Below are 27,730 nucleotides of genomic sequence, written 5' to 3'. Positions count from 1 at the left end.
TTTCACTATTTTCTATGGAATGCTGTCTAGGTTTTTGCTTTTTTGCGTATTGGGACTTGCTTGTACCTTAGTCTGCTCCCCTCTCTTGCTGATCCTGACTTTCTATCTTTCTGTTTCTCTCTATTATAATTTTAAGTACATGAATTTACTACTGTATTTTAACCACTTCCGGACCGCCCATAGACTATATACGTCCGGGAAGTGGTTGCCTAGTTCTGACAGGACGTACCTGTACGTCCAGTCAGAACACAGCAGCTACACGGAGATCGTGTAGTTGCTTTCACTAGGAGCCGGCTATAACTTCAGCCGGAGCTCCCAGAGAGAAGACAGGGCAGATTTATTGCCTCCCCTGCCTTCTCGATTGCTGTGTATACAGCGCTCAAAGAGCGCTGTATACACGGCTATGGACGCAGCCATAATTCAGCTGCCCTCTGACCCGGCGGACACGTGATCCGCTGGGAGCAGAGTCTTACAAGAGCTGTTGGGTCCTACAGGACTCAGATCAGCTCTGTATACTGTGTATACAGCGTGCAGGAGGATGGATTTCTCCTGCAACTGAGGCTAAATAAAGCAGCCCCAGTTATAGGAGAAATCAGCCTCCAGTACAAAAAATAAGTGATCAGATGTCCCCAAAGGTATCTTATCACCTTATGGGGACACAATCTGGAAAAAAAATAAAATAAAAATATAATAAAAAAGTTTTAAAAAATGTAAATAAAATAATAATAAAAAATAAATAAATAATACACTAATAAAACGCTGTTATCAAAGGTTATAGCCCCACCCCTGACGACACCATACAAAATAATTACCGTAACGGAGAGGAAAAACTATATTATAAATTTTTTCAGTGACACTTTGTGTTATTAAATAGAGATGAGCGAACAGTGTTGTTCGATCGGATATTAGGCTGTTCGGCATGTTCGAATCGAATCGAACACCGCGTGGTAAAGTGCGCCATTACTCGATTCCCCTCCCACCTTCCCTGGCGCCTTTTTTTCTCCAATAACAGCGCAGGGTAGGTGGGACAGGAACTACGACACCGGTGACGTTGAAAAAAGTAGGAAAAACCCATTGGCTGCCGAAAACATGTGACCTCTAATTTAACCCCTTAACACTAAATCACGTACGTGTATGTCAGGGAATGTGGTTAGTTCCCGCATTCCCACGTACCTGTACGTGATTGAGATCGCACGGGCTCAGAAGCAGAGCCCGTGCGATCTCCACGGGAGGCCGGCTGTATCTGACAGCCAGGCTTCCCCTGTAGCAGCAGGGACGGTGATTGCACCGACCCCCGCTGTTTAACCCTTAAGGTGCCATGATCCATAGTGATCATGGCACCCTAGGGGTTTGGCCGGCAGCATCTGGAGTCTGTGTGAGCTATAATTTACAGCTACACGCTGCTCCTTAATCCCTCCCCCCATCGGAGCGAGCTCCGATGGGGGGAGGGTTAACCCCTTGGATGCCAGGACGAGGGGAAGCTAGTCTATGCATCTGCATAGCTAGCTTCCTCTATAGACTGCAATACACGTGTATTGCAGTCTATAGTTAGTATAGAACCAGCGATCCTCTCTGATCGCTGGTTCTAGTGTGCTTGCAGCACAAATAAAAAAATGTAAAAAAGGTTTTTTTAAAAAAAATAAAGTGTGTAAAACAAAAAAACAAACATAGTTACATTTCTTGTAAATCTGGAAAATCGCTGTTACACTTGTAAGCCTTATAACGTCCAAAATAAATTAAAATACAATCAAAAGATGATGCCGACATAAAGCAAAGATATGGGAGATAATATTTATTACTGTATTTGGGTGGTATTACTATCTGCCTGAAAAGCAGAGAATTTCACATTTTGAAAATTGCTATTTTTTTCCAAATTTCCATCAAATTTCCTATTTTTTAAATAAGTAAATACAAAAATATTGATTAGTGTTTACCACTAACATGAAGTGTAATGTGTTACGAGAAAATAATCCCAAAATCACTTGTGTAAATTAATGCATCTCAAAATTATTGCCATTTAAAGTGACACATGTCAATTTTGAAAAAATAGGCCTGGTCCTTAACATACATTTGGGCTGTGTCCTTAAGGGGTTAAAAGAACAGCGCCGCCCAGCTTCGCGTCATTCTGAGCTTGCAATTCACCGGGGACGGAAGTTTCCATCCAGTTAGCTAGGGCTTAGATTCTGGGTAGGCAGGGACAGGCTAGGATAGGAAGGAGAAGACAACCAACAGCTCTTGTAAGAGCGAAATTCCAGGGAGAAGCTTGTCAGTGTAACGTGGCACTGACGGGCTCAATCGCCGCAACCCAGCTTTCCCAGGATCCTGAATGGAATACACTGTCAGTGTATTCCCGTATACCCGATATATACCCCCGATACCCGTTCCAACGGTGTGCCCCCCCACCTTCACCCCAGAAATACCCTGCAAGTCCCCTAGCAATAGAATTGGGGCTATATACACCCACTATTTTTGCTACTGCCATATAGTGCCATTGTCTCACTGGGAATTCAAAGAATATATTGGGGTTACAAATACCCTCATTTCTTGCTACTGGTATATAGTGCCAGTTTCTGACTGGTAATTCAAAGAATATATTGGGGTTATAAATACCCTCATTTCTTGCTACTGGTATATAGTGCCAGTTTCTGACTGGTAATTCAAAGAATATATTGGGGTTACGTGCACCCACAATTTTTGCTACTGGTATATAGTGCCATTGTCTGACTGGGAATTCAAAGAATATATTGGGGTTATAAATACCCTCATTTCTTGCTACTGGTATATAGTGCCAGTTTCTGACTGGTAATTCAAAGAATATATTGGGGTTACAAATACCCTCATTTCTTGCTACTGGTATATAGTGCCAGTTTCTGACTGGTAATTCAAAGAATATATTGGGGTTACGTGCACCCACAATTTTTGCTACTGGTATATAGTGCCAGTTTCTAACTGGGAATTCAAAATGCGCAAGGCTCCCGGAAAGGGACGTGGACGAGGCCGTGGGCGAGGTCGGGGGAATGGTTCTGGGGAGAAAGGTAGCAGTGAAGCCACAGGGCGTCCCGTGCCTACTCCTGTGGGGCAGCAAGCATCGCGCCACTCCACAGTGCCAGGGTTGCTTGCCACATTAACTAAACTGCAGGGTACAAACCTTAGTAGGCCCGAGAACCAGGAACAGGTCTTGCAATGGCTGTCAGAGAACAATTACAGCACATTGTCCAGCAGCCAGTCAGACTCTGCCTCCTCTCCTCCTATTACCCAACAGTCTTGTCCTCCTTCCTCCCAAAATTCCCAAGCTTCACAGAACAATAACCCCAACTGTCCCTGCTCCCCAGAGCTGTTCTCCGCTCCTTTCATTGTCCCTCAACCTGCCTCTCCATGTCACGATTCCACGAACCTAACAGAGGAGCATCTGTGTCCAGATGCTCAAACACTAGAGTCTCCTCCATCTCCGTTCGATTTGGTGGTGGATGACCAGCAACCCAAGCTCATCGACGATGATGTGACGCAGTTGCCATCAGGGCATCCAGTTGACCGGCGCATTGTGCGGGAGGAGGAGATGAGACAGGAGTTGGAAGAGGAAGTGGTGGATGATGAGGACACTGACCCGACCCGAACTGGACAGGGGGGATGTCAAGCGGGGAAAGTAGTGTGGATGTTGAGGCAGGTGCAGCACCAAAAAGGGTAGCTAGAGGCAGAGGCAGAGGTCAGCAGCTTAGGCAAAGCCAGGCCACACCCGGAATCTCCCAAGATGTTCCAGTTCGTACCCAGCCCCGAAAAACTCCCACCTCGAGGGCACGTTTCTCAAAGGTGTGGAGTTTTTTCAAGGAATGCGCCGAGGACAGATATAGTGTTGTCTGCACAATTTGCCTCTCGAAATTGATTAGGGGCTCTGAGAAGAGCAACCTGTCCACCACTTCAATGCGCCGTCATTTGGAATCCAAGCACTGGAATCAGTGGCAGGCAGCAACGGCAGGACAAAGGCCGCCTGCCGTTCACGCCACTGCCACTGCCTCTGCCTCTGCCACTGTCACTGCTGACTGTGCTGGCGATGCACTCCAGAGGACGAGCCAGGACACCACTTCATCAGCCTCCGCCACTTTGTTGACTTCTTCCTCATCCTCCCCTGTTCCTGTCTTATCTCCTTCTCCTGCACCATCAAAGGCACCATCAGGCGCTTCTTTACAACAACCCACCATCTCTCAGACATTGGAGCGGCGGCAGAAATACACTGCTAACCACCCACACGCGCAAGCCTTGAACGCCAACATCGCTAAACTGCTGGCCCAGGAGATGTTGGCGTTCCGGCTTGTTGAAACTCCCGCCTTCCTGGACCTGATGGCAACTGCGGCACCTCGCTATGCCGTCCCTAGCCGTCACTACTTCTCCCGGTGTGCCGTCCCCGCTTTGCACCAGCACGTGTCACTCAACATCAGGCGGGCCCTTAGTTCCACGCTTTGCACAAAGGTCCACTTGACCACCGATGCGTGGACAAGTGCATGCGGACAGGGACGCTACATTTCACTGACGGCACACTGGGTGAATGTAGTTGAGGCTGGGACTGCTTCCCAAACTGGCCCGGTGTACCTCGTCTCCCCGCCTAACACGACACGAGACACAAGAAGAACACCCCCCTCCTCCTCCACCTCCACCGCCGCCTCCTCCGCCACCGCCTCCTCCTCCGCCACCGCCTCCTCCTCCGCTGTTAGATTGACCCCAGCTACGAGTTGGAAACGTTGCAGCACTGGCGTTGGTAGACGTCAGCAGGCTGTGCTGAAGCTGATCAGCTTGGGGGACAGACAGCACACTGCCTCCGAGGTGAGGGATGCCCTCCTCGATGAGACGGCAATATGGTTTGAGCCGCTGCACCTGGGCCCAGGCATGGTCGTTTGTGATAACGGCCGGAACCTGGTAGCAGCTCTGGAGCTTGCCGGACTCCAACATGTTCCATGCCTGGCCCACGTCTTCAATCTAGTGGTGCAACGTTTCCTAAAGAGCTACCCCAATGTTCCAGAGCTACTGGTGAAAGTGCGGCGCATGTGCGCCCACTTTCGCAAGTCGACAGTAGCCGCTGCTAGCTTAAAATCTCTCCAGCAACGCCTGCATGTGCCACAACACCGGCTTTTGTGCGACGTCCCCACACGCTGGAACTCAATGTTTCAGATGTTGAATAGAGTGGTTGAGCAGCAGAGACCTTTGATGGAATACCAGCTACAAAACCCTAGGGTGCCACAAAGTCAGCTGCCTCAGTTTCACATCCATGAGTGGCCATGGATGAGAGACCTTTGTGACATCCTACGGGTCTTTGAGGAGTCCACAAGGAGGGTGAGCTCTGAGGATGCGATGGTGAGCCTTACAATCCCGCTCTTGTGTGTTCTGAGAGAATCCCTGATTGACATCAGGGATAACTCAGATCACACAGAGGAGTCAGGGATAGCATCCGATCCGTCACAGCTGGAGAGTAGGTCCACACATCTGTCCGCTTCACTGCGTTTAATGGAGGAGGAGGAGGATGAGGAGGAAGAAGAGTTGTCCGATGATGTGATGGTGATACAGGAGGCTTCCGGGCAACTTCGAATCGTCCCATTGTTGCAGCGCGGATGGGTAGACATGGAGGATGAGGAGGAAATAGAGATTGAACTTTCCGGTGGGGCCAGAGGAGTCATGCCAACTAACACTGTGGCAGACATGGCTGAGTTCATGTTGGGGTGCTTTACAACTGACAAGCGTATTGTCAAAATCATGGAGGACAACCAGTACTGGATCTTTGCTATCCTTGACCCCCGGTATAAAAACAACATCTCGTCTTTTATTCCGGTAGAGGGGAGGGCCAATCGCATCAATGCTTGCCACAGGCAATTGGTGCAGAATATGATGGAGATGTTTCCAGCATGTGACGTTGGCGGCAGGGAGGGCAGTTCCTCCAGTAGGCGACCAAGTTCTCACCGGTCCACACAAACGAGGGGCACACTGTCTAAGGTCTGGGACACCTTGATGGCACCCCCTCGCCAAAGTGCCGCCACGGAGGGTCCTAGTGTCACCAGGCGTGAGAAGTATAGGCGCATGTTGCGGGAATACCTTTCCGACCACAGCCCTGTCCTCTCCGACCCCTCTGCGCCCTACACATATTGGGTGTCGAAGTTGGACCTGTGGCTTGAACTTGCCCTATATGCCTTGGAGGTGCTGTCCTGTCCTGCCGCCAGCGTCCTATCTGAGAGGGTGTTCGGTGCAGCCGGTGGCATCATCACTGACAAGCGCACCCGTCTGTCAGCTGAGAGTGCCGACCGGCTCACTTTGATAAAAATGAACCACCACTGGATAGAGCCTTCATTTTTGTGCCCACCTGTGTAAAGCACCCCAACATGAAACTCCATGTCTGTACTCAACCTCTCCAATTCCTCCGCATCCTCATACTCATCCACCATAAGCGTTGCACAATTCTGCTAATACTAGGCTCCCTCCACCCTGCTTTCCCACAACTCTATATAAACAAAAAAATGGACTCAAAGAGTCCAATAGATCAAGACATTCAACATATGAGAAAATATATTTTATTATTGAAAATCTCTAAAATACACATAGCTATGAAAAATACACACATAGAGACCAATGGTATACTGTAAAAAACAGGGCAGCCCAACAGAGGCAACCTATAGCACAATCACCATAGAAGACTGATAAAAGCATATAATCAATATCCTACATATATTGTACACATATGTATAAGGAATCGAGATCAAAAGACCCCCACAATAAGGATAGCTGAAAAGAATGTTGTAGGGAAGAAAAATCCACCTGAACATATGTTCGTCACAATAGAGCAGCTATTGCTATGCAAAAATACTATCCATGTGAAAGCGGCTCAGTGAAAGATGTATTGAGATATAAAGTCCCTATAAAAATATGTCCATAATCCCAAGACAGCTTAGCTATCCCTCAGTCTCCAACACATGTCCTAACTACATGTGTTTATCAGCATAACTTACCCATGGCTAGGTGATGAACGAGGTGCTAGTATAGGGCCCCAATGTATGGGTGAAGCCCACCCGACGCGCGTTTCGGCACGTGACACCGGCCTTCTTCCGGGGGTGGAGTCATGTAGGCATGTCTGGATATATATATACCTATCCCCCTTCTATTGTTAAAGCCTCACATGATCCGGTAGAGTGTTAATTGAATTACCTATAACTCAGCTGGGACCGGAAACATATTCTCCGTCATAAGCGGCGCATGCCCACTGCGCACGACTTACTCCGATCACGTGACCAAACGAATGAAACCGAGGCGTGGCTGGAGAGCCAAGCCTCGCTTCCATCCGCGGCACGCAAAAGGCCAGTCTACAGAGGGCATGCGCTCTAGACAGGTAAGGAGAAGGGAATAGCTATAAATAGCCGCGATGTAGTCTGAGAGGGAGAGAAAAATGTGAAAACAATGTAAAACAATATACCTCATCCATCAAAAGATATATGCATAAAAGGATGCCTAATAAAGTGATGTGAGGAAATATATATGTATTACCAAGAAAAAAGACATAATGTGAAAAGAAGTGTGAAAAAATATATATATATATTATGCATATGAGATTGTCTCATAAACCTAATCGAGTGAAGTGATATATATAAATATATGAATATTAGCAAAGAATAATGCAATAATAAATAATGATAAAAGGATATATAAAAACATATATAGGCTATACAGTGACAATAGTTTAATAGATGAACAATGTGACAACACATGATATAGTGTACATAGCAGAAAATATACAACATGATAATTAAATAAAAAATAAATAACAAAAAGAAATAATAATGAAAAAAGAAGAATGATGACAAAAGTCCAGTAATGTCATGAAACAGTAAATTCATATAAATTCTTGATAGAAGATCCTGATTGATCAACATAGTTCTCCCTCCTCTCAGTCCCATCGCAGATGGCATACCAAAAATAAACGTATGACTAAATAAAGAAAGCAATAATTAGAAAGCAGAATACCAACAGACATACATTTAAACACAACACCAAATATTAAAACCAAAATACCAGATGACAAAAAATAACATAAATTACAAAATAATAAAACATTAAAAACAAAAAACAAGGTTTGTTTCAGTGACGAAAAAGCACTCAATTCCGGACAAGATCAAAGAAAGGCGCCAAAATTCATTGTCTCGTTAAGTCCCTCTGGGACCATAGTTCCCAGGGTCCAGATCCATCGTGACTCCATCTGTGCCAGACGTTTTTTAAAGTCCCCTCCTCTTACATTAGATGTGATGCAGTCGATACCACGAACCTGCAATAAACTAGGGTCACTATTGTGGAAGGCCGCAAAATGTTTTGCCACAGGCTTTATCCGATCTCTCTCTCCCTCTGGATTAGTCATGATGTCCCGTACATGTTCTCTTACTCTGACCTTCAGTTCCCTTGAGGTGAGACCGATATAAATTTTGTTACACGGACAGGTAGCATAGTATATGACCCCTTTTGTTTGACAGGTGATACGTTTCCTGATCTGATAAGTTCTATCACCCTTAGAATTAGAAAAACAGTTCGTCCTAATAATATTCGGGCATGTGACACACCGGCCACATGGTACACAGCCAGTTGGTGGTGGACCTACACCAAAAATGCCAGTTGTTTTGGTCTCATAATGGCTGTGTACCAAAATGTCCCTTAAATTTTTGGATCTTCTAGGTACCATACTCGGATAGGGAGTGACGTATTTTGTTAAAATTGGGTCGCCCGTAAGTATAGGCCAAAATTTACCTAATATACCACGCATCTCCTCCCATCTTGAATGGTACTGAGTAATCAAACGGGTCTCTTTTATTCCCTCCTTAATTTTAGGTCCAGGGGAATTATAAAGAAGGTGCGATCTAGGTGTACGTTTGGCCCTATTATATGCTTTCTTAAGCATCCTATTGCTATATCCCCTTGATATAAAACGTTCTTTCAGGTCATGAGAAAATTTCTCAAAGCCTTCAGCTGTGGAACAATTGCGACGCATCCGCAAAAATTGACCGGTAGGGATCGCCCTAATAACATGAGGTGGATGAGAGGAGGATGCCATGAGAAGAGAATTAACTGATGTCTCTTTCCTGTATGTTTCAGATTGTAAATTATGCTGGGAATCCCTGAACAGGCTCACATCCAAAAAGTCTATCCTGGATTTATCGCAACGGTAAGTTAAATGTATATTAAGATTGTTCTGGTTGAGGTCTTCAATAAAAGATCCCAACTGTTGTTCAGTACCCTCCCAGACGATCAGGATATCGTCGATGTACCGCATCCAGGATAAGACGCGGCACATCGACGAGTCCCGATCGCCTGGGAGGAGGTCCCTCTCCCACAGCCCCAGGAACAGGTTGGCATAAGACGGAGCACATGCCGCCCCCATGGCTGTCCCCTGGAGCTGCAGGAAGAGGGACCCCTTAAAGGTAAAAAAATTATGTTTAAGTACAAATTCCAGAAGAACTAATAAAAATTCACATAATTCTGGAGCCAAATTGCTCGCATCCAGAAAAAACTTTGTGGCTCTGAGACCATCTTCGTGTCGAATGTTGGTATACAGCGATTCAACATCGCAAGTGACAAGTAGTGTGTCATGGTCCAAAGGTATTCCATCAATCTTACGCAACAGGTCACCTGTATCTTTCAGGTAAGATGGCAATTCACTTACCAGTTGCTTGAGATGATAATCAATATATTGACAGATCTTCTCAAATGGCCCATTAATGCCTGACACTATAGGTCGACCCGGTGGAATCTGGGGATTTTTATGAACCTTCGGCAATAAGTAGAAGGTCGGAATGGAGGGTTCGTCCACCCTAAGACACTCGAACAATTCTTTCGAAATAACACCTCTATCAAGAGCTGAAATTAGAATCCTTTCCAATTCACTGCAAAAAGACAACATAGGGTTGAATGTCAATTTTCTGTAATTATTGGACGCACGTAGTTGTTTGAAAGCCTCAATCTCGTACATCTCTATGGGCCATATAACAACATTCCCCCCCTTGTCTGCCGCCTTGATAACCACATCTGATAGTTCATTTAAAGATTTCAAACTAGCTCTCTCCTCCCGTGTCAAATTGTCATTTATTATCCCACCATCCATTTTCTCAAATTCTTTGGATACTAATTTTACAAAAAGGTCAACTGGCGGATATAACGACAAGGGGGGGAATTTTTTAGATGTCTTACGTATCTTGTTGGGTACATCTGATGATGAAGAGCTACTACCTACATTAACTATATCAATCTCCTGAGATGGTACATTTCCCTCTTGATATAGGTCCTCCAATGTATCTAAAGCTTCCAATTCTCTATCAGAAAGCAAAGGATCAGAGAGGGTACTGATTGTATTCCCTTCATCCTTGTGAAACATTTTTCTGAATACAAGCGACCTACCAAACAAATGTAGGTCTTTAGTGGCCAAGAATTTGTCAAAGCCTGCACTAGGTGAGAAACTAAGACCCCTAGATAGTACTGCTAACTGAGAGTCAGACAGTATGTGCTTAGATAAATTAATTACCTGCAATTGTTTATTAGATTGATGAAAACTCCTAGTATCAGGTCGTCTTTTAGCTGGAAATTTGGCCTGAACTTTCCCACAACTCTGCTGGTTAGAGGCTCCCTCCACCCTGCTTTCCCACAACTCTGCTGGTTAGAGGCTCCCTCCACCCTGCTTTCCCACAACTCTGCTGGTTAGAGGCTCCCTCCACCCTGATTTCCACCAACTCTGCTGGTTAGAGGCTCCCTCCACCCTGATTTCCCCCAACTCTGCTGGTTAGAGGCTCCCTCCACCCTGCTTTCCCACAACTCTGCTGGTTAGAGGCTCCCTCCACCCTGATTTCCACCAACTCTGCTGGTTAGAGGCTCCCTCCACCCTGATTTCCCACAACTCTGCTAGTTAGAGGCTCCCTCCCCCCTGATTTCCCACAACTCTGCTGGTTAGAGGCTCCCTCCACCATGAATTTGCCCAAACTGGGTTTTTTAGAGGCTCCCTCCACCATGAATTTGCCCAAAACTTGGCTGTTTAGAGGCTCCCTCCACCATGAATTTCCCAAAACTTGGCTGTTTAGAGGCTCCCTCCACCATTATTTGGTCCAAACTGGGGTTTTAGAGGCTCCCTCCACCATGAATTGGTCCAAACTGGGGTTTTAGAGGCTCCCTCCACCATGAATTGGTCCAAACTGGGTTTTTTAGAGGCTCCCTCCACCATGAATTTCCCAAAACTTGGCTGTTTAGAGGCTCCCTCCACCATTAATTGGTCCAAACTGGGCTGGTTAGAGGCTCCCTCCACCATGAATTTGCCCAAACTGGGTTTTTTAGAGGCTCCCTCCACCATGAATTTCCCAAAACTTGGCTGTTTAGAGGCTCCCTCCACCATGAATTTGCCCAAACTGGGCTGTTTAGAGGCTCCCTCCACCATGAATTGGTCCAAATTGGGGTCTTTAGAGGCTCCCTCCACCATGAATTGGTCCAAACTGGGTTTTTTAGAGGCTCCCTCCACCATGAATTTGCCCAAACTGGGCTGTTTAGAGGCTCCCTCCACCATGAATTGGTCCAAATTGGGGTTTTTAGAGGCTCCCTCCACCATGAATTTGCCCAAACTGGGCTGGTTAGAGGCTCCCTCCACCATGAATTGGTCCAAATTGGGGTTTTTAGAGGCTCCCTCCACCATGAATTTGCCCAAACTGGGCTGGTTAGAGGCTCCCTCCACCATTAATTGGTCCAAATTGGGGTTTTTAGAGGCTCCCTCCACCATGAATTTGCCCAAACTGGGCTGTTTAGAGGCTCCCTCCACCATGAATTTGCCCAAACTGGGGTGTTTAGAGGCTCCCTCCACCATGAATTTGCCCAAACTCTGCTGGTTAGAGGCTCAATTCACCCTGATTTTCAAAACAAATGTTGGTGCCAACCTCAACTTACTACAAGGGCCAAATTCACTGCTGGTGACAAGCTCTCCTCACTGCAAGTGCCAAATACACATGTTTCAAGGTGTTTTCCTACTGTCAGAGAGGTGGTATTGAGTGTGTAAAGTGTGTAGTTGTTAGGCTGTGATGTTGGGGTAATAGAGGGTCTTTGGTGTGTTAGATGCCCCCAGACATGCTTCCCCTGCTGTCCCAGTGTCATTCCAGAGGTGTTGGCATCATTTCCTGGGGTGTCATAGTGGACTTGGTGACCCTCCAGACACGGATTTGGGTTTCCCCCTTAACGAGTATCTGTTCCCCATAGACTATAATGGGGTTCGAAACCCGTTCGAACACACGAACATTGAGCGGCTGTTCGAATCGAATTTCGAACCTCGAACATTTTAGTGTTCGCTCATCTCTATTATTGAATAAAAAATAATAATAAATTGAAAACCAGACACAATTTCCCTCCTATTTTGTTTATATTTTCTTGGATATAAAAAAAAATAAATTAAAACACATTCGAAAATAAAAACAACATAAAAATAAAGCCCTATGTGTCCCTGAAAAAAAGACGCAAAAATTAGTTGACTGAGACATACGGGAAAAATGTTACAGACCTCAAAACCGCACGTACAAAATAAACCTAAAATGTGTCTGGTCCTGGACCACAAATTGGCCCGGTACTGAAGTGGTTAAGGACTTGTAAAATTGTTTTGAAGCAGGTTTTTTAAAATCGGTATAAACATTTATTCTGAGAAATATCTGTCTATATGTTTGGTGGATGTTCTAATAAGAAAGAAAAAAAAACAATATCCATTGTGTACTGTGATAATTGTATGCACATAGTAAAACCTAGTAATCATCCAATAGAGAATACAGTATATGGACTGCAGGTTTTAGGGTCCATTCACACAGAGGGAAATGGTGGAGAATTTGGTGTGGAATTTCAGCACTGAAAAAGCCTCCCATTGACTTCATTGCTAGCAGAAATAGCTAATAGTTCAAAATCCTGACATCATGGTTGTTCATTAATCCCATTATGCCCATAGTTACACCATCTTTAATTCACAAATATTTCCAGCCAAACACTGAACCTGCGGTCACATTGTAATGAACTCTAGGCAATGTTTAGACGAGAACATGTTGTCTTCAGATCTGGCTCAGAAGTTGATATTCAGCACGCCGAGGCAAAGTGCAGAAATCTGGACAATAAGAGTCAACATTGTAAATATTAAGTCTTTGCAAGTTTTTATAATTGAACTGCACTAACTACAGAAACGCCTGGCTAGAAGATCTAAAAACACTGGAGCAAGCTTTACGAAAACCAAAATTCATGTCCGCCTCAAAACATTTGGCCAAGACTGTCCTACTTAGGTGTTTATTGCTATATTAATTCCAAGTCAGGGCTGGTTTAAGCAATACATATACAGGGGCAAATAAACAGGGCTAATGGGCTCGGGGCCCCATGGGACATAAGCCATAGGAAAAATTGTGATGTTTTAAAGTCAGGGCAAAGAGGATGGGATTCTAGCAAATCCCATGCTGACTTTGCAGTAAAAGTTTCCAAAAACGACGCGTCTATGGAAATTGCAGCATGTCAATTACACATGACCTAAACAACTGCAGTTTTCCCATAGGTAGAATTGTAACAGAAAACCTCCGCAAAGTTTCTATCTAAAGCACTGCGGGAAGAACCACAATGTGTTGCTGCCGCAGTTATTCCTGGAGCAATTTTTTTCCTGAGGGACCCACATGGGGTCTTAGCATTAGTCAAGCAGAGTGTAGAGTGATAGAGAGTAGTGTAGTTATTGGATGCACATTGTGGAGAAATGAACCAGGAGTGGCAATGATCCTGGAAGTGAGATAATAATTTCTCCATCTTGGATGCCAGGACCACTCTGGAGCAATGTTTGGTGATGGATCCTGAGCAAATGTGATTGGCATCAGAAAATGCCTAATAATAATAATAATAATAATAATAATAATAATAATAATAATAATAATAATAATAATAATAATAATAATAATAATAATTTTATTTCTATAGCGCCAACATATTCCGCAGCGCTGTACAATTTGTAGGGTTCAAATACAGACAGAAAGATACATTACAAAGAAAGTCATTTCACACAATGGGACTGAGAGCCCTGCTCACAAGAGCTTACAATCTATGAGGTAGATGGGGTGACACAAGAGGTAGCAGGGGAAGAATTGGTTATACAGGGGTCAGACAATTTTGTGATAGAGGTGACTGTCATTACACAAACATAAACCTGTATGAGCTGTCACCAGTCGTGTCCTGTAACATGTGGATGGAGCTTGGACATACAGTAATATGAAAAAGTTTGTGCCCCCCTATTAATCTTAATCATTTTTAGTTGTAAATATTTTGGTGTTTGCCATTTCAGTCTGATCTATCTAATAACTGATGGACACAGTAATATTTCAGGATTGAAATAAGGTTTATTGTACTAACAGAAAATGTGCAATATGCATTAAACCAAAATTTGACCGGTGCAAAAGTCTGGGCACCTCAACAGAAAAGTGCCAGTAATATTTAGTAGCTCCTCCTTTTGCCTCTAGTCGCTTCCTGGAGCTTTTATTCAGTTCCTGGATCCCGGATGAAGGGATTTTGGACCATTCCTCTTTACAAAACAATTTGCGTTCAGTTCAGTTTGATGGTGGCCGAGCATGGACAGTCCGCTCTCAAATGATCTGAAAACAAAGATTGTTCAACATAGTTGTTCAGGGGAAGGATACAAAACGTTGTCTCAGAGATTTAACCTGTCAGTTTCCACTGTGAGGAACATAGTAAGGAAATGGAAGACCACAGGGACAGTTCTTGTTAAGCCCAGAAGTGGCAGGCCAAGAAAAATATCAGAAAGGCAGAGAAGAAGAATGGTGAGAACAGTCAAGGACAATCCACATACACCTCCAAAGAGCTGCAGCATCATCTTGCTGCAGATGGTGTCACTGTGCATCGCTCAACAATACAGCATACTTTACACAAGGAGAAGCTGTATGGGAGAGTGATGAGAAAGAAGCCGTTTCTGCAAGCATGCCACAAACAGAGTCGCCTGAGCTATGCAAAAGCACATTTGGACAAGGCAGCTTCATTTTGGAAGAAGGTCCTGTGGACTGATGAAACAAAGATGGAGTTGTTTGGTCATACAAAAAGGCGTTATGCATGGCATCCAAAAAAACAGCATTCCAAGAAAAACACTTGCTACCCACTGTAAAATTTGTTGGAGGTTCCATCATGCTTTGGGGCTGTGTGGCCAATGCCAGCACCGGGAATCTTGTTAAAGTTGAGAGTCGCATGGATTCCACTCAGTATCAGCAGAGTCTTGAGAATAATGTTCAAGAATCAGTGACGAAGTTGAAGTTACACCGGGGATGGATATTTCAGCAAGACAATGATCCAAAACACCGCTCCAAATCGCCTCTGCATTCATGCAGAGGAACAATTACAATGTTCTGGAATGGCCATCCCAGTCCCCAGACCTGAATATCATTGAACATCTGTGGGATGATTGGAAGCGGGCTGTCCATGCTCGGCCACCATCAAACTGAACTGAACGCGAATTGTTTTGTAAAGAGGAATGGTCCAAAATCCCTTCATCCAGGATCCAGGAACTGATTAAAAGCTACAGGAAGCGACTAGAGGCAAAAGGAGGATCTACTAAATATTAATGTCACTTTTCTGTTGAGGTGCCCAGACTTTTGCATCGGTCAAATTTTGGTTTAATGCATATTGCACATTTTCTGTTAGTACAATAAACCTCATTTCAATCCTGAAATATTACTGTGTCCATCAGTTATTAGATAGATCAGACTGACATGGCTGCTGCAAACACCAAAATATTTACAACTAACAAGGATTAAGATTAATAGGGGGTCACAAACTTTTTCATAGGACTGTATAAAGTTAGCCTGAAATTACATCATATCATGTGAGGTATTGTGGGAGCTGGAACAGAGGAGGGTTCATTTCAGGGATTTACATTAGTAATTGTGATCGGCCTGTCTGATAAGATGTGTCTTTAGTTTGCACTTGAAACTGTAGAAATTGGGAGTTAATCTTATTGTCCGGGGTAGAGCATTCCAGAGAAGTGGTGCAGCTCAGGAGAAGTCTTGTATACGAGCATGGGAGGTTCTGATAATAGAGGATGTAAGTGTTAGGTCATTGAGTGAGCGGAGAGCACGGGTTGGGCGGTAGACAGAGATGAGAGAGGAAATGTAGGGAGGTGCGGCATTATGGAGAGCCTTGTGGGGGAGGGGGAGAACTTTATATTTTATTCTATAATAAATAGGCAGCCAATGTAATGACTGGCACAGACCAGAGGCATCGCTGTAGCGTCTAGCCTGATAGATGAGCCTGGCTGCCGTCCCAATGGATAGTGGTAGTTGTTTGATGCCCATGAAACACAGAGCCAAGCTGTTCTCATGGAATAGGTCTAACCCAATTACATAATGAAATTAATTAAAGACTAATGACCAGAATGGAGATAGGAATGAGCAGTTTTTTATTTATTTTTTTTATATTCATTTAAACCACTAAATATTTTTTTCTTAATTATTTTATGAATTTTGCTGTGATAACTTGTCCTACTTGTGTGTAGCTTTAATTTCTAAAATCTGATAAGAATCCTCCAGTGAGTCATGCACTACTAGATAAGCCGCCATATGAATACCGCCCTATGAGAGCATTAGAACAGAACAGGCAGATAGAGGTCACTTTCTCTGTCATTGAGTAGAAGACTATGGTACCAGAAGTCATAAAGGAAGTGTGACGCCCTTGTATTCTCATACATATTTGGACAAATGTTAAGGTAAGCTACAATGGCTACAATTGTTATCCTTCCGCAACATGAAAACAATTTCCAACTTAGGAAGTGTTTTCTGCCTAGATCTGCTTCTTCTCTATTATGCTGCAAAGTAAATTCTATCACTAAGGGTGCATGCACACTGAGTAACGCCGGGCGTGTATGAGAGCCGTACACGCCGGCATTACAGCAGACTGCCGAACACTTCCCATTCACTTCAATGGGAGCGCTCGTAACAGCGGCGTTTACGAGCGCTCCCATTGAAGTGAATGGGAAGTGCTCGGCAGCCCTGCTGTAACGCCGGCGTGTACGGCTCTCATACACGCCCGGCGTTACGTAGTGTGCATGCACCCTAAGGCTGAGTTTACATGTTTCATATTCTGATTTGTGACATGATCAATTAAGAGAGCTAAGATCGGAAACTAAAGGAATCCAATCTCTTCACAACAACTTTGATACATTACATTTAAGTTAGGTCTAATTTTATTTTATTTTTTTAAACCAAAGTGCAGAATACTGTACAATTATTTCTATAAAAAGACATCTGATGTAAGGTTGTTGACAGAGTTGTTGGTTTTTTTTTGTTTTTTTTTTATCAGTCAGTATAATATAGATAGAAATAATGTATGTAGATCAAAATAGAAACACTTTTGTATCTATTATTAAGAGATACTTTATATTCATCTAATCCTCTGATGGACCAGAATACTGAAAAACATTAGTATTGATGTGACTGTTGCCTGAATATACAGATCTATCAGATCACTTCACTGAGTTATTAAATTCTAATAGACTGGGGCTTAAGGTTAGACAGTAAAAAGGCGAATACTATCCGCTCACTATTACTCCAGTGCACACCTTCATCAGGTGTACCGGGAAGAGCTGGATACCAGCAGAACTCCACCGTCTAAAATTGTCTCCTGGTCAAAGTCTTGTATTATCAGGATGGGAAGGGGTCAATAACAATGCTTGGATAGTACAAGTCTCACATAATTTGCATTCTATATACTGTGCTATTAAACCTTATTTACTTAAAGATTTATTTATTTATTTATTTTTTCATACTAACATTTGAAAACTTATCAAAAAAAATTTAAGATAACTTAAGTGAATGCAAAATGCAGTTTTCCAATGGTGATTTCATTTATTAAAGTGGGAGAGAAGCTATCCAAACCAATCTGATGAAGTATATAGAGGCCCGAAAATGACTAATAAATGGGCATCCCCACCATATGTGCAATAAATACCCCACTTCAGATTCATGAGTCCAGCATCTACTAGAGGAGTCGGGAAATACTATGGAGATTCTTTGAGGTGTAAAATACCACCTATAGAGAAGTGAGCAACACATTTAGATGACCATTGAGGTAGGGAATAAACAAAATGCCATTGATCATCTGTAATGGTGTTATGGTTCTGTATATATATATATATATATATATATATATATATATATATATATATACATACAGTCCTATGAAAAAGTTTGGGCACCCCTATTAATCTTAATCATTTTTAGTTCTAAATATTTTGGTGTTTGCAACAGCCATTTCAGTTTGATATATCTAATAACTGATGGACACAGTAATATTTCAGGATTGAAATGAGGTCAACAGGGCGGTGGCCATGATGTCACTGATCATGCTCAGTATGGGCAAAACAGGACTTAGCCTCTGAGCGGCTCCAAAATGTCTGAGCATGCTCAGTAGGGAAAGAATGGCAGCCTCTGAGTGGCTCCAAAATGTCTGAGCATGCTCAGTAGGCCAAAAGCTGGACTTACACTCCAGAAACCTCACTACCCGAGGCTGAGGGCAAGATTTAGATTGACCTGCAGGTGGCGCTGTGCGCTGAGAGAGAACCCTGCGGGATCCAATCCTAACAAATGGTCATATGTAGGTCACTCTCCCACTTTATTTCAAAAAACAAATGAGAAGTATCCAAGAGTGTTATTACAGCCATATAGGCCCTGGATATTCCCCTGCCCTCTTGACACTGAGCGCATTACATTCATAGCTGGATACTATAGTTGGTAGTGCAAAAGATATTGACAGCATCAGGTGATGTATTTCAAGATACTTACAAAAATCATAAGATCTGAGATGGTATCTCTGGTAAATGTGAGTGAACGTCTGCAGCACTAAAGCTCCGTCACAGAGATAACCAGGACAGTTAGCACCCACCGCCAACCATGTGAGAAGGTCCATTCCTGAGATAACATTTTGGATGACAGAAAGTGGTAACTGATTTTTGCCCAAGAGGCAAAGTGTGTCTGGTGCCTTGGGACAATCACCATATAGAAATTGCTGCCGCCACAGGAGGACTTAGGGCTATAGTACTAGTGGATAAAATGAGATCCTACTATAAAAAATCATGTAAAGAGGTAGGAGTTATTATAGACATTTCCAGAGATCTCCTCTCTTATAATTCTATTAATTTTGCTTTGGTCCACAATTGAATAGTACCAATGCAACATCAGTTTTGTCCTCCCCAACAGTCATGAATGGCCGAGAAACTGTCAGGTGATGCCATCAACCCACCTAGGTCACATAGATCACATTATCCTCATCTTCTGCTCTTCTACCTTGAGTAATATCTGTAGGTGACCCATTTTAGTTTGTCCAGAGAAAATCACAAAAGGGAAAATCTGTTTTATTTATTTTTCTTTCAGGTAAAAAGTCAACATGGATCCAGTAGATTATTATCCGACCTTACCCGAAACAACACTGGACTACAACTACCTGTATGTTCCTCATTCTCATTCAGCTTTAGCCAGTTGTTTCAGCTTTAGGTCTAATGCTTCCATTATACCGATAGGGAAACAGCTGGCTATTCCATAGTATAATTGGCATGTTGCAATTTCCAAAATCACATAATATCTAATGGCAGAGTATCACAAAATCATGTTGCTGGAGTATTGTGGTATGACCTCACTTTGGTTTTGCCCCCTGTTATGTATGTCCAGTATACAAGTAGATGCTTATAAAGCTATGAATTGTCCATGAGCCTAACTTCTACCCTATCATATTTTCTAAGGTCAGATCACTATTATGATGGCATTTTACAGAAGATATCAGTTATTTTATACGGCATCATCTTTGTCCTTGGGATTATCGGTAATGGATTAGTCATCTGGATTGCCGGATTCAGGATGAAGAAGACAATCAGTGCCGTGTGGTTCCTCAACCTGGCCATAGCGGACTTCCTATGCTGCGCTTCTCTTCCCCTCCTCATTGCAGAACAGTTCGACTTTTTAAAAAACTTAAGTACAGATCCTTTTTGCATATCGAGCATTATTCTGTTCAGTCTAAACACAAGCGCCAGTGTTCTTCTCCTGACAGCCATGAGTATTGACCGCTGTGTATCTGTCATGTGGCCACTTTGGGCTAAAGTTCACATGACACGTAGACTAGTGAGGATCACTGCAGGAGTCATCTGGGGGTTGAGTTCGCCCTTCGTTGGTTTAGTGCTATACATGAATGGATGGTGTAAAACTTATAATAATTCCATTTTGCATATGGCAAAAATAAGAAAAAAATTTTGGCCATTCATGTTCCTTATGTTGTTTGTGATCCCTTTTCTCATCATCTTGACCAGTTATTTGATTATTTTCCTCAAACTTAGAAAGAGTAATAGACCCCAGAGATCTCAGAGACCCTACAGGATCATCACCGCTGTTATATTGTGTTTCTTCATCTGCTGCTGTCCATATTACTTATGGGCACTGATACCCTTGTATGATGAGGCAGGTAACAATGTATCCTCTACAATAAATATCATTGTTAATAACCTGGCTGTCCTTAACAGTTGTATCAATCCCATCATTTATGTTTTTATGGGCAAAGATTTTAGACAAGGTTTCTTGAGATCTATCCCTGCCAGGCTTAAGCGAGCATTAAGTGATTCCCCCGATGACCTGAGCAGAGAACCAGAAGATTGTGAACTACAGTAACTCTCACTACAGAACAATACAATATAAACCTACAATTTTCACTATTTTCTATGGACTGCTGCCTATTTTTTTGCTTGTTTGCGTATTGGCACTTGCTAGTACCTTGAGGCTGGTTCCTTCCTTTTGCCGGTCCTGTTTTTCTATCTTACTGTTTATCTCTATTGTAATAACATGTATATGAATTTGCTACTGTATTTTAAGGACTTGAGAAATGGTTTGCAAGTGGGTTTGTAAAATCCGTATAAACCTTTAGGGTGCATTCAGACTACGTAACGCCGGGCGTGTATGAGAGCCGTACACGCCGGCATTATGGCAGACTGCCGAACACTTCCCATTCACTTCAATGGGAGCGCTCGTAAACGCCGCTGTTACGAGCGCTCCCATTGAAGTGAATGGGAAGTGTTCGGCAGTCTGCCGTAATGCCGGCGTGTACGGCTCTCATACACGCCCGGCGTTACGTAGTCTGAATGCACCCTTACTCTGAGATATATCTGTCTATATGTTTGGTGGATGTTCTAATAAGAAAGAAAAACAAATAATATCCATTGTGTACTGTGATAATTGTATTCATATAGTAAAACCTAGCAAATCTCCAATAGAGAATACAGTATATGGACTGCAGGTTTTAGACAAAAGATTTGCATAGACTAAAATAAGGGGATTGTAGTTGTAGAGTGAGGAAAAGTAATACAAAATAAGTCATAGATTGTAAGCTCTTGCGAGCAGGGCCCTCAGTCCCATTGTGTGAAATGACTTTCTTTGTAATGCATCTTTCTGTCTGTATTTGAACCCTACAAATTGTACAGCGCTGCAGAATATGTTGGCGCTATAGAAATAAAATGTATTATTATTATTATAAGTCAATCTGTAGAGAAGTTTTGGGAACTGACCACCTGGAACTTCACCATGAATTATAATATTCTTGCAATTATATAATAGAAAATATCATCTACAGTACAGACATTTAGGCAGGTGTGGGAATAATCCCGCACAATAAGAATACTTGCAGAAATAGAAGGGTTAATAGGTCATTTACAAAAATAAACAAAATGAAGGGAATGAAGAAAAGAAAAAATGTAAATCCCATCAATATTTGGTGTGACCTTTGCAGGAGGAGTCCTGGAAGGGATGATCTGGCCCCCACAGATATAGCCCTGATCTCAACATCATCCAGTCTGTCTGGGATGACATGAAGGGACAGATGGATTGGAGCAAGCAACATCCACAGAAGATCTGGGCTTAGTTTTCCAAAATGGCGGGAACAACCTTCCTGCTGCCCAGTTATTCCAAAAGCTATTTGCAAGTACTGAGAAGAACTGATGCCAAAATGCAAAGGTCACACCAAGATGACATTTAGATTTCTCAAAATCTATCTCCTATCTATCCAGTGTCGGACTGGGGTGTCTACGGCCCACCAGTGGAAGAGTGAATTCAGAGCCGGAAGACGCCGCGGGAAAAGCTGCATGGAGAAGACTTCTAAAGGTAGGAGAAGAACCAGCGTTGATTGGCTGACTGTATAGCATTCAGCCAATCAACGCTGGTTCTGCAACAAATTTTTTCCATTCGAACAGCGAGTGGTACTCGATCGAGTACGAGTATTTAGAATACCGTAGTATTCGATCAAATACCTACTCGTTCATCTCTATTGTGTACATTACTGGGGGGGTCTTACCATAGGGACTCTCACTAATAATAGAGCATAATAATAGAGCAATGCTCACCCAGGTACCTGTTACTCCATTGTGGGACTGCCAGAGATTGCCGAGTACACCACCTATAATTCTATTCATATTGGGGATACACGAGATGCTTGTCTTTGTGATCATTTGGCTTGTAGTGATCAGACCCTCACAGGTTATCCACTGTCCTCTGGCCCTTCATTCTCTGTTTTCTCATTTCCTTTTTTATTCTTTTGGTTTTACATTCCATTTGTTTCATTCTATTTTATCTCATCTGATATCTAATCGGACAGTGACTCATGGGCCACATGATAGACTAAGAATACAGCCCCATGAGAACATATATCAGAGCGAGAAGATTACCAGCATTCTCCATCGTGCTGTGGTGGACTGATGTAGAGGAAGCCTTTAGAAGAGAACCAGAAGATATTGGAAGGTAAGATATCAATAACACTGGAAATTTCTAAATAAATGGACTTTATATAACTTGTAAAATCAACAAATATGTTTTTGCACAAAAGATTCAAATTGAAGTCGATAAATTTGTTACAATGTGTAATGTAGAATTTGATTGTGTTATTCATCCTTATCTTAGCTGGTGTCATTGCTCATGAAACTGATACAATACAATACCATGGCAGGCTAACAAACCCTAAACAGACGGCAATTAACAAAACACACAAACGAGGGACCACCAATAGCTACAAAATCACAAAACAATATTGTCATGAAAAGCTATTCATCTGGCCATGTCTACCCATGGGGATTGTTTAGGAAGGACACAAATTAAACATCTTCAATGATAGATTTTTTATGGGTTCCAAAGAATGGGAGGTGCATTAGATGGCTCTTAACCCTTTATGGTGCCGCCTTAAATAAAATAAAATTTTGAATAAAACAAAAAATGATTTGCCACACCATATCCTGACACCAATAAAATTTGTATATTTCTGTGTATTGAGATATGTTAGGTGTTTTTTTTAATGGGCAAGTTGTAGTTTTCATTTAATTTTGAGCAGTCCTGGCATTTCTGGATTTTTCATGAATTTTCATATATAAGCTAGGAGAAGGAAATGATTTGAATTTAATTTGTTTTTTTTTTTTAGTTTTGTTTTTTGAATTTGTTTTCATTGTAGAATTCTATGGGGAATTGGCTGTGTCACTATAGCATCCTAGCACTAGCAGACCTGGGAGTGTTTAGAAGAGTCCGGGCTACCACAATATCTGAATGACTTGCCTATTCTTGCAGCAGGGGAACATTTGGTCCTTCGAAATGAAAGTGAGAGGTGTCTGAAAGGTTAAATACTTATCATGCACTTCTTAAAAAAGCAGAAACACAGCAGCTATTGTGTCATCTTACAGGTAGATGTTAGTTTTTGTGATGTCAAAGGGTTAAAGAGGAATATTCTCTATAATCTCTCTGACTATTCATTATTTACCTATCTATCTATCTATCTATCTATCTATCTATCTATCTATCTCCTATCTATCTATCTATCTATCTATCTATCTATCTATCCATCTATCTCCTATCTATCATCTATCTATCTATCTATCTATCTATCTATCTATCCATCTATCTATCATCAGACATGCTGGCATTCCATGGGATGTGTATATACAGTGGGGCAAAAAAGTATTTAGTCAGTCACCAATAGTGCAAGTTCCACCACTTAAAAAGATGAGAGGTGTCTGTAATTTACATCATAGGTAGACCTCAACTATGAGAGACAAAATGAGAAAACAAATCCAGAAAATCACATTGTCTGATTTTGTAAGAATTTATTTGCAAATTATGGTGGAAAATAAGTATTTGGTCACCTACAAACAATCAAGATTTCTGGATCTCACAGACCTGTAACTTCTTCTTTAAGAGTCTCCTTTTTTCCTCCACTCATTACCTGTAGTAATGGCTCCTGTTTAAACTTGTTATCAGAATAAAAAGACAACTGTGCACACCCTCAAACAGTCAGACTCCAAACTCCACTATGGTGAAGACCAAAGAGCTGTCAAAGGACACCAGAAACAAAATTGTAGCCCTGCACCAGGCTGGAAAGACTGGATCTGCAATAAGCAACCAGCTTGGATTGAAGAAATCAACCGTGGGAGCAATAATTAGAAAATGGAAGACATGCAAGACCACTGATAATCTCCCTCGATCTGGGGCTCCATGCAAAATCTCACCCCGTGGGGTCAAAATGATCACAAGAACGGTGAGCAAAAATCCCAGAACTACGTGGGGGGACCTAGTGAATGAACTGCAGAGAGCTGGGACCAATGTAACAAAGCCTACCATCAGTAACACACTACGCCGCCAGGGACTCAGATCCTGCAGTGCCAGACGTGTCCCACTGCTTAAGCCAGTACATGTCTGGGCCCCTCTGAAGTTTACTAGAGAGCATTTGGATGATCCAGAAGAGTATTGGGAGAATGTCCTATGGTCTGATGAAACCAAACTGGAACTGTTTGGTAGAAACACAACTTTTCGTGTTTGGAGGAAAAAGAATACTGAGTTGCATCCATCAAACACCATACCTACTGTAAAGCATGGGGGTGGAAACATAATGCTTTGGGGCTGTTTCTCTGCAAAGGGGCCAGGACGACTGATCCGGGTACATGAAAGAATGAATGGGGCCATGTATCGTGAGATTTTGAGTGCAAACCTCCTTCCATCAGCAAGGGCATTGAAGATGAAACGTGGCTGGGTCTTTCAACATGACAATGATCCAAAGCACACCGCCAGGGCAACGAAGGAGTGGCTTTGTAAGAAGCATTTCAAGGTCCTGGAGTGGCCTAGCCAGTCTCCAGATCTCAACCCTATAGAAAACCTTTGGAGGGAGTTGAAAGTCCGTGTTGCCAAGCGACAGCCCCAAAACATCACTTCTCTAGAGGAGATCTGCATGGAGGAATGGGCCAACATACCAACAACAGTGTGTGCCAACCTTGTGAAGACTTACAGAAAACGTTTGACCTCTGTCATTGCCAACAAAGGAGAGAGAACAAAGTATTGAGATGAAATTTTGTTACTGACCAAATACTTATTTTCCACCATAATTTGCAAATAAATTCTTACAAAATCAGACAATGTGATTTTCTGGATTTGTTTTCTCATTTTGTCTCTCATAGTTGAGGTCTACCTATGATGTAAATTACAGACGCCTCTCATCTTTTTAAGTGGTGGAACTTGCACTATTGGTGACTGACTAAATACTTTTTTGCCCATATACATATATATATATATATATATATATATATATATATATATATATATATATATATAAAGGTTTAACTATCTCTATTTAGATACATATCAGCTGTGATGTTTTCATGGAAAACTCAATTTGACGCTCTATATTTTGTAATGGTTCTCTATATAAAGTCCCTTGGACAGTACATTAGGTATTTTGGATATATTGTATATTTTTTACAAGAACATTTTATTGAATGTAGCGACCAAAGAGAACATCATGATAAAAAAGTGAGACATACAATTAGTCTTGTTATTTGAGCTGATAAAGTAAATAACCAAATGTAAGTAAATGTTGCAGGACGGTGCAGAGACATATTGGTACAATCATTAAATTGCATGTTTTTTTCCTTAAGGTAAAAAGTCTCAATGGATCCGGATGATTATAACCTGACGTTCCCGAATACATCTCTGAATTACGACTACCTGTAAGTTCCAGCAAAAAAGAAAATATTTTTCAGCTCACCCCAGTTGATGTTTCCTTTTTCATGTCGGTGTGCATGGAAGCCGATGGACTTGGACCTGTTACAAACTTCCAAAAACTAAAAAAATCCAGCACCGTCCCAACGTCTTGTTAAAAAGTATAACCTTTATTCAAGAATCCATTAAAACAATTTACATGGTAACCATGATAGGTTGTAATAGATATATGACGGCTACACGTTTCAGGACACGTCTGGTTCGTTCCTCATGGCCATGAGGAAGGGACCAGATGTGTCCTGAAACGCATATCTGTAAGTTCCTTGTTCTTTATAATTCCAAAGAAATCCAGACTTGACTCTATTCACACCCATATCTGAGCCTCTATTCCATTTTCCTTAAAATTTTATAAAAAATTTAGTGCAAATTTTACCATCAAAATTTACTCAAAACTGTCATAATCTTTTCCGCTATTGGGAAAAAAAAGCTAGTAGAACCCATTGAAATCAATGGGAAGCTTTTTTTTTCAGTGTGGAAAATACCACAGCAAATTCCTCACCATTTTCCTCCGTGTCAATGGACCTTTGAAAATGAACATCCCCACCCCCAGTTATTCTTGGGACCTTCTGTACTGGGAGTGTGGTGTGGCAACCTAAGACCACAATGAGGACCTCATTTTTTCATTTGCCTCTTGTTTGATATCAAATAATCCTGAGCATCTACAATAACTTCTACCCTATTATGTCTTCTAAGGTCAGTTCACTATTACAATGGCATTTTACAGAAGATATCAATTACTTTATTCAGCCTCATTTTCGTTCTTGGGATTATCGGTAATGGATTAGTCATCTGGATTGCCGGATTCAGGATGAAGAAGACAATCAGTGCCGTGTGGTTCCGCCACCTGGCCATAGCGGACTTCCTGTGCTGCGCTTCTCTGCCTCTACGCATTGCATATAATTTTTACTTTTTCTCAAAATTATATATAAATCCTATTTGTGTATTGGGCGTTATTCTGTTCTGTCTAAACACAAGCGCCAGTGTTCTTCTCCTGACCGCCATGAGCATTGACCGCTGTGTATCCGTCTTGTGGCCATTTTGGGCTAAAGCTCACAGGACACGTGGACTAGTGAGGATCACTGCAGGAGCCATCTGGGGGTTCAGTTTTCTCTTGACTGCTTTTATGTTTTACTTACATGGATTTTGTAAAACTGATTTATATTATGATGACTTTATGTATTTACAAAAAATTGAAGAAACAATTTTGCCAATCAGATTAGTTATAATGTTTGTGATCCCTTTTCTCATCATCTTGACCAGTTATGTGATCATTTTCCAAAAAATTAGAAGTAGTAAGAGACCCCAGAGATCTCAGAGACCCTACAGGATCATCACCGCTGTTATATTGTGTTTCTTCATCTGCTGGTCTCCATTCTACACCTGGCCACTAATATCTGTGTATATTAGTGGTTACATTCAATACAATATAATATTTGCTATCATTATCATCCTGGCTTATCTTAACAGTTGTCTCAATCCAATCATTTATGTTTTTATGGGCCAAGATTTTAGACAAGGTTTTTTGAGATCTATCCCAACCAGGGTTAAAGGAGCATTAAGTGATCACCCCGATGACCTGTGCGGAGAAAGAGACGGACTGTGAACCTGCTCTCACTGCAAAAACTCTCTAA

At 42.2% G+C, this 27,730-nt stretch overlaps 1 protein-coding gene and 1 pseudogene across 1 annotated transcript; both read left to right on the top strand.

The window, feature by feature from the left end:
* The first annotated feature begins 19,425 nt into the window (after positions 1-19,425).
* LOC142209192 (chemerin-like receptor 1) lies at positions 19,426-20,693 on the top strand. The gene is made up of 2 exons (XM_075278122.1): positions 19,426-19,484; positions 19,778-20,693. The coding sequence occupies exons 1-2, from the start codon at positions 19,426-19,428 to the stop codon at positions 20,691-20,693; spliced, it is 975 nt and encodes a 324-aa protein (XP_075134223.1).
* Positions 20,694-25,988: 5,295 nt separating this feature from the next.
* Positions 25,989-27,730, top strand: LOC142209191 (N-formyl peptide receptor 3-like; annotated as a pseudogene).

Source organism: Leptodactylus fuscus, chromosome 6 (genome assembly GCF_031893055.1).
Source record: "Leptodactylus fuscus isolate aLepFus1 chromosome 6, aLepFus1.hap2, whole genome shotgun sequence".
NCBI lineage: Eukaryota > Metazoa > Chordata > Amphibia > Anura > Leptodactylidae > Leptodactylus > Leptodactylus fuscus.
This window is presented reverse-complemented; position numbering and strand designations above follow the sequence as displayed.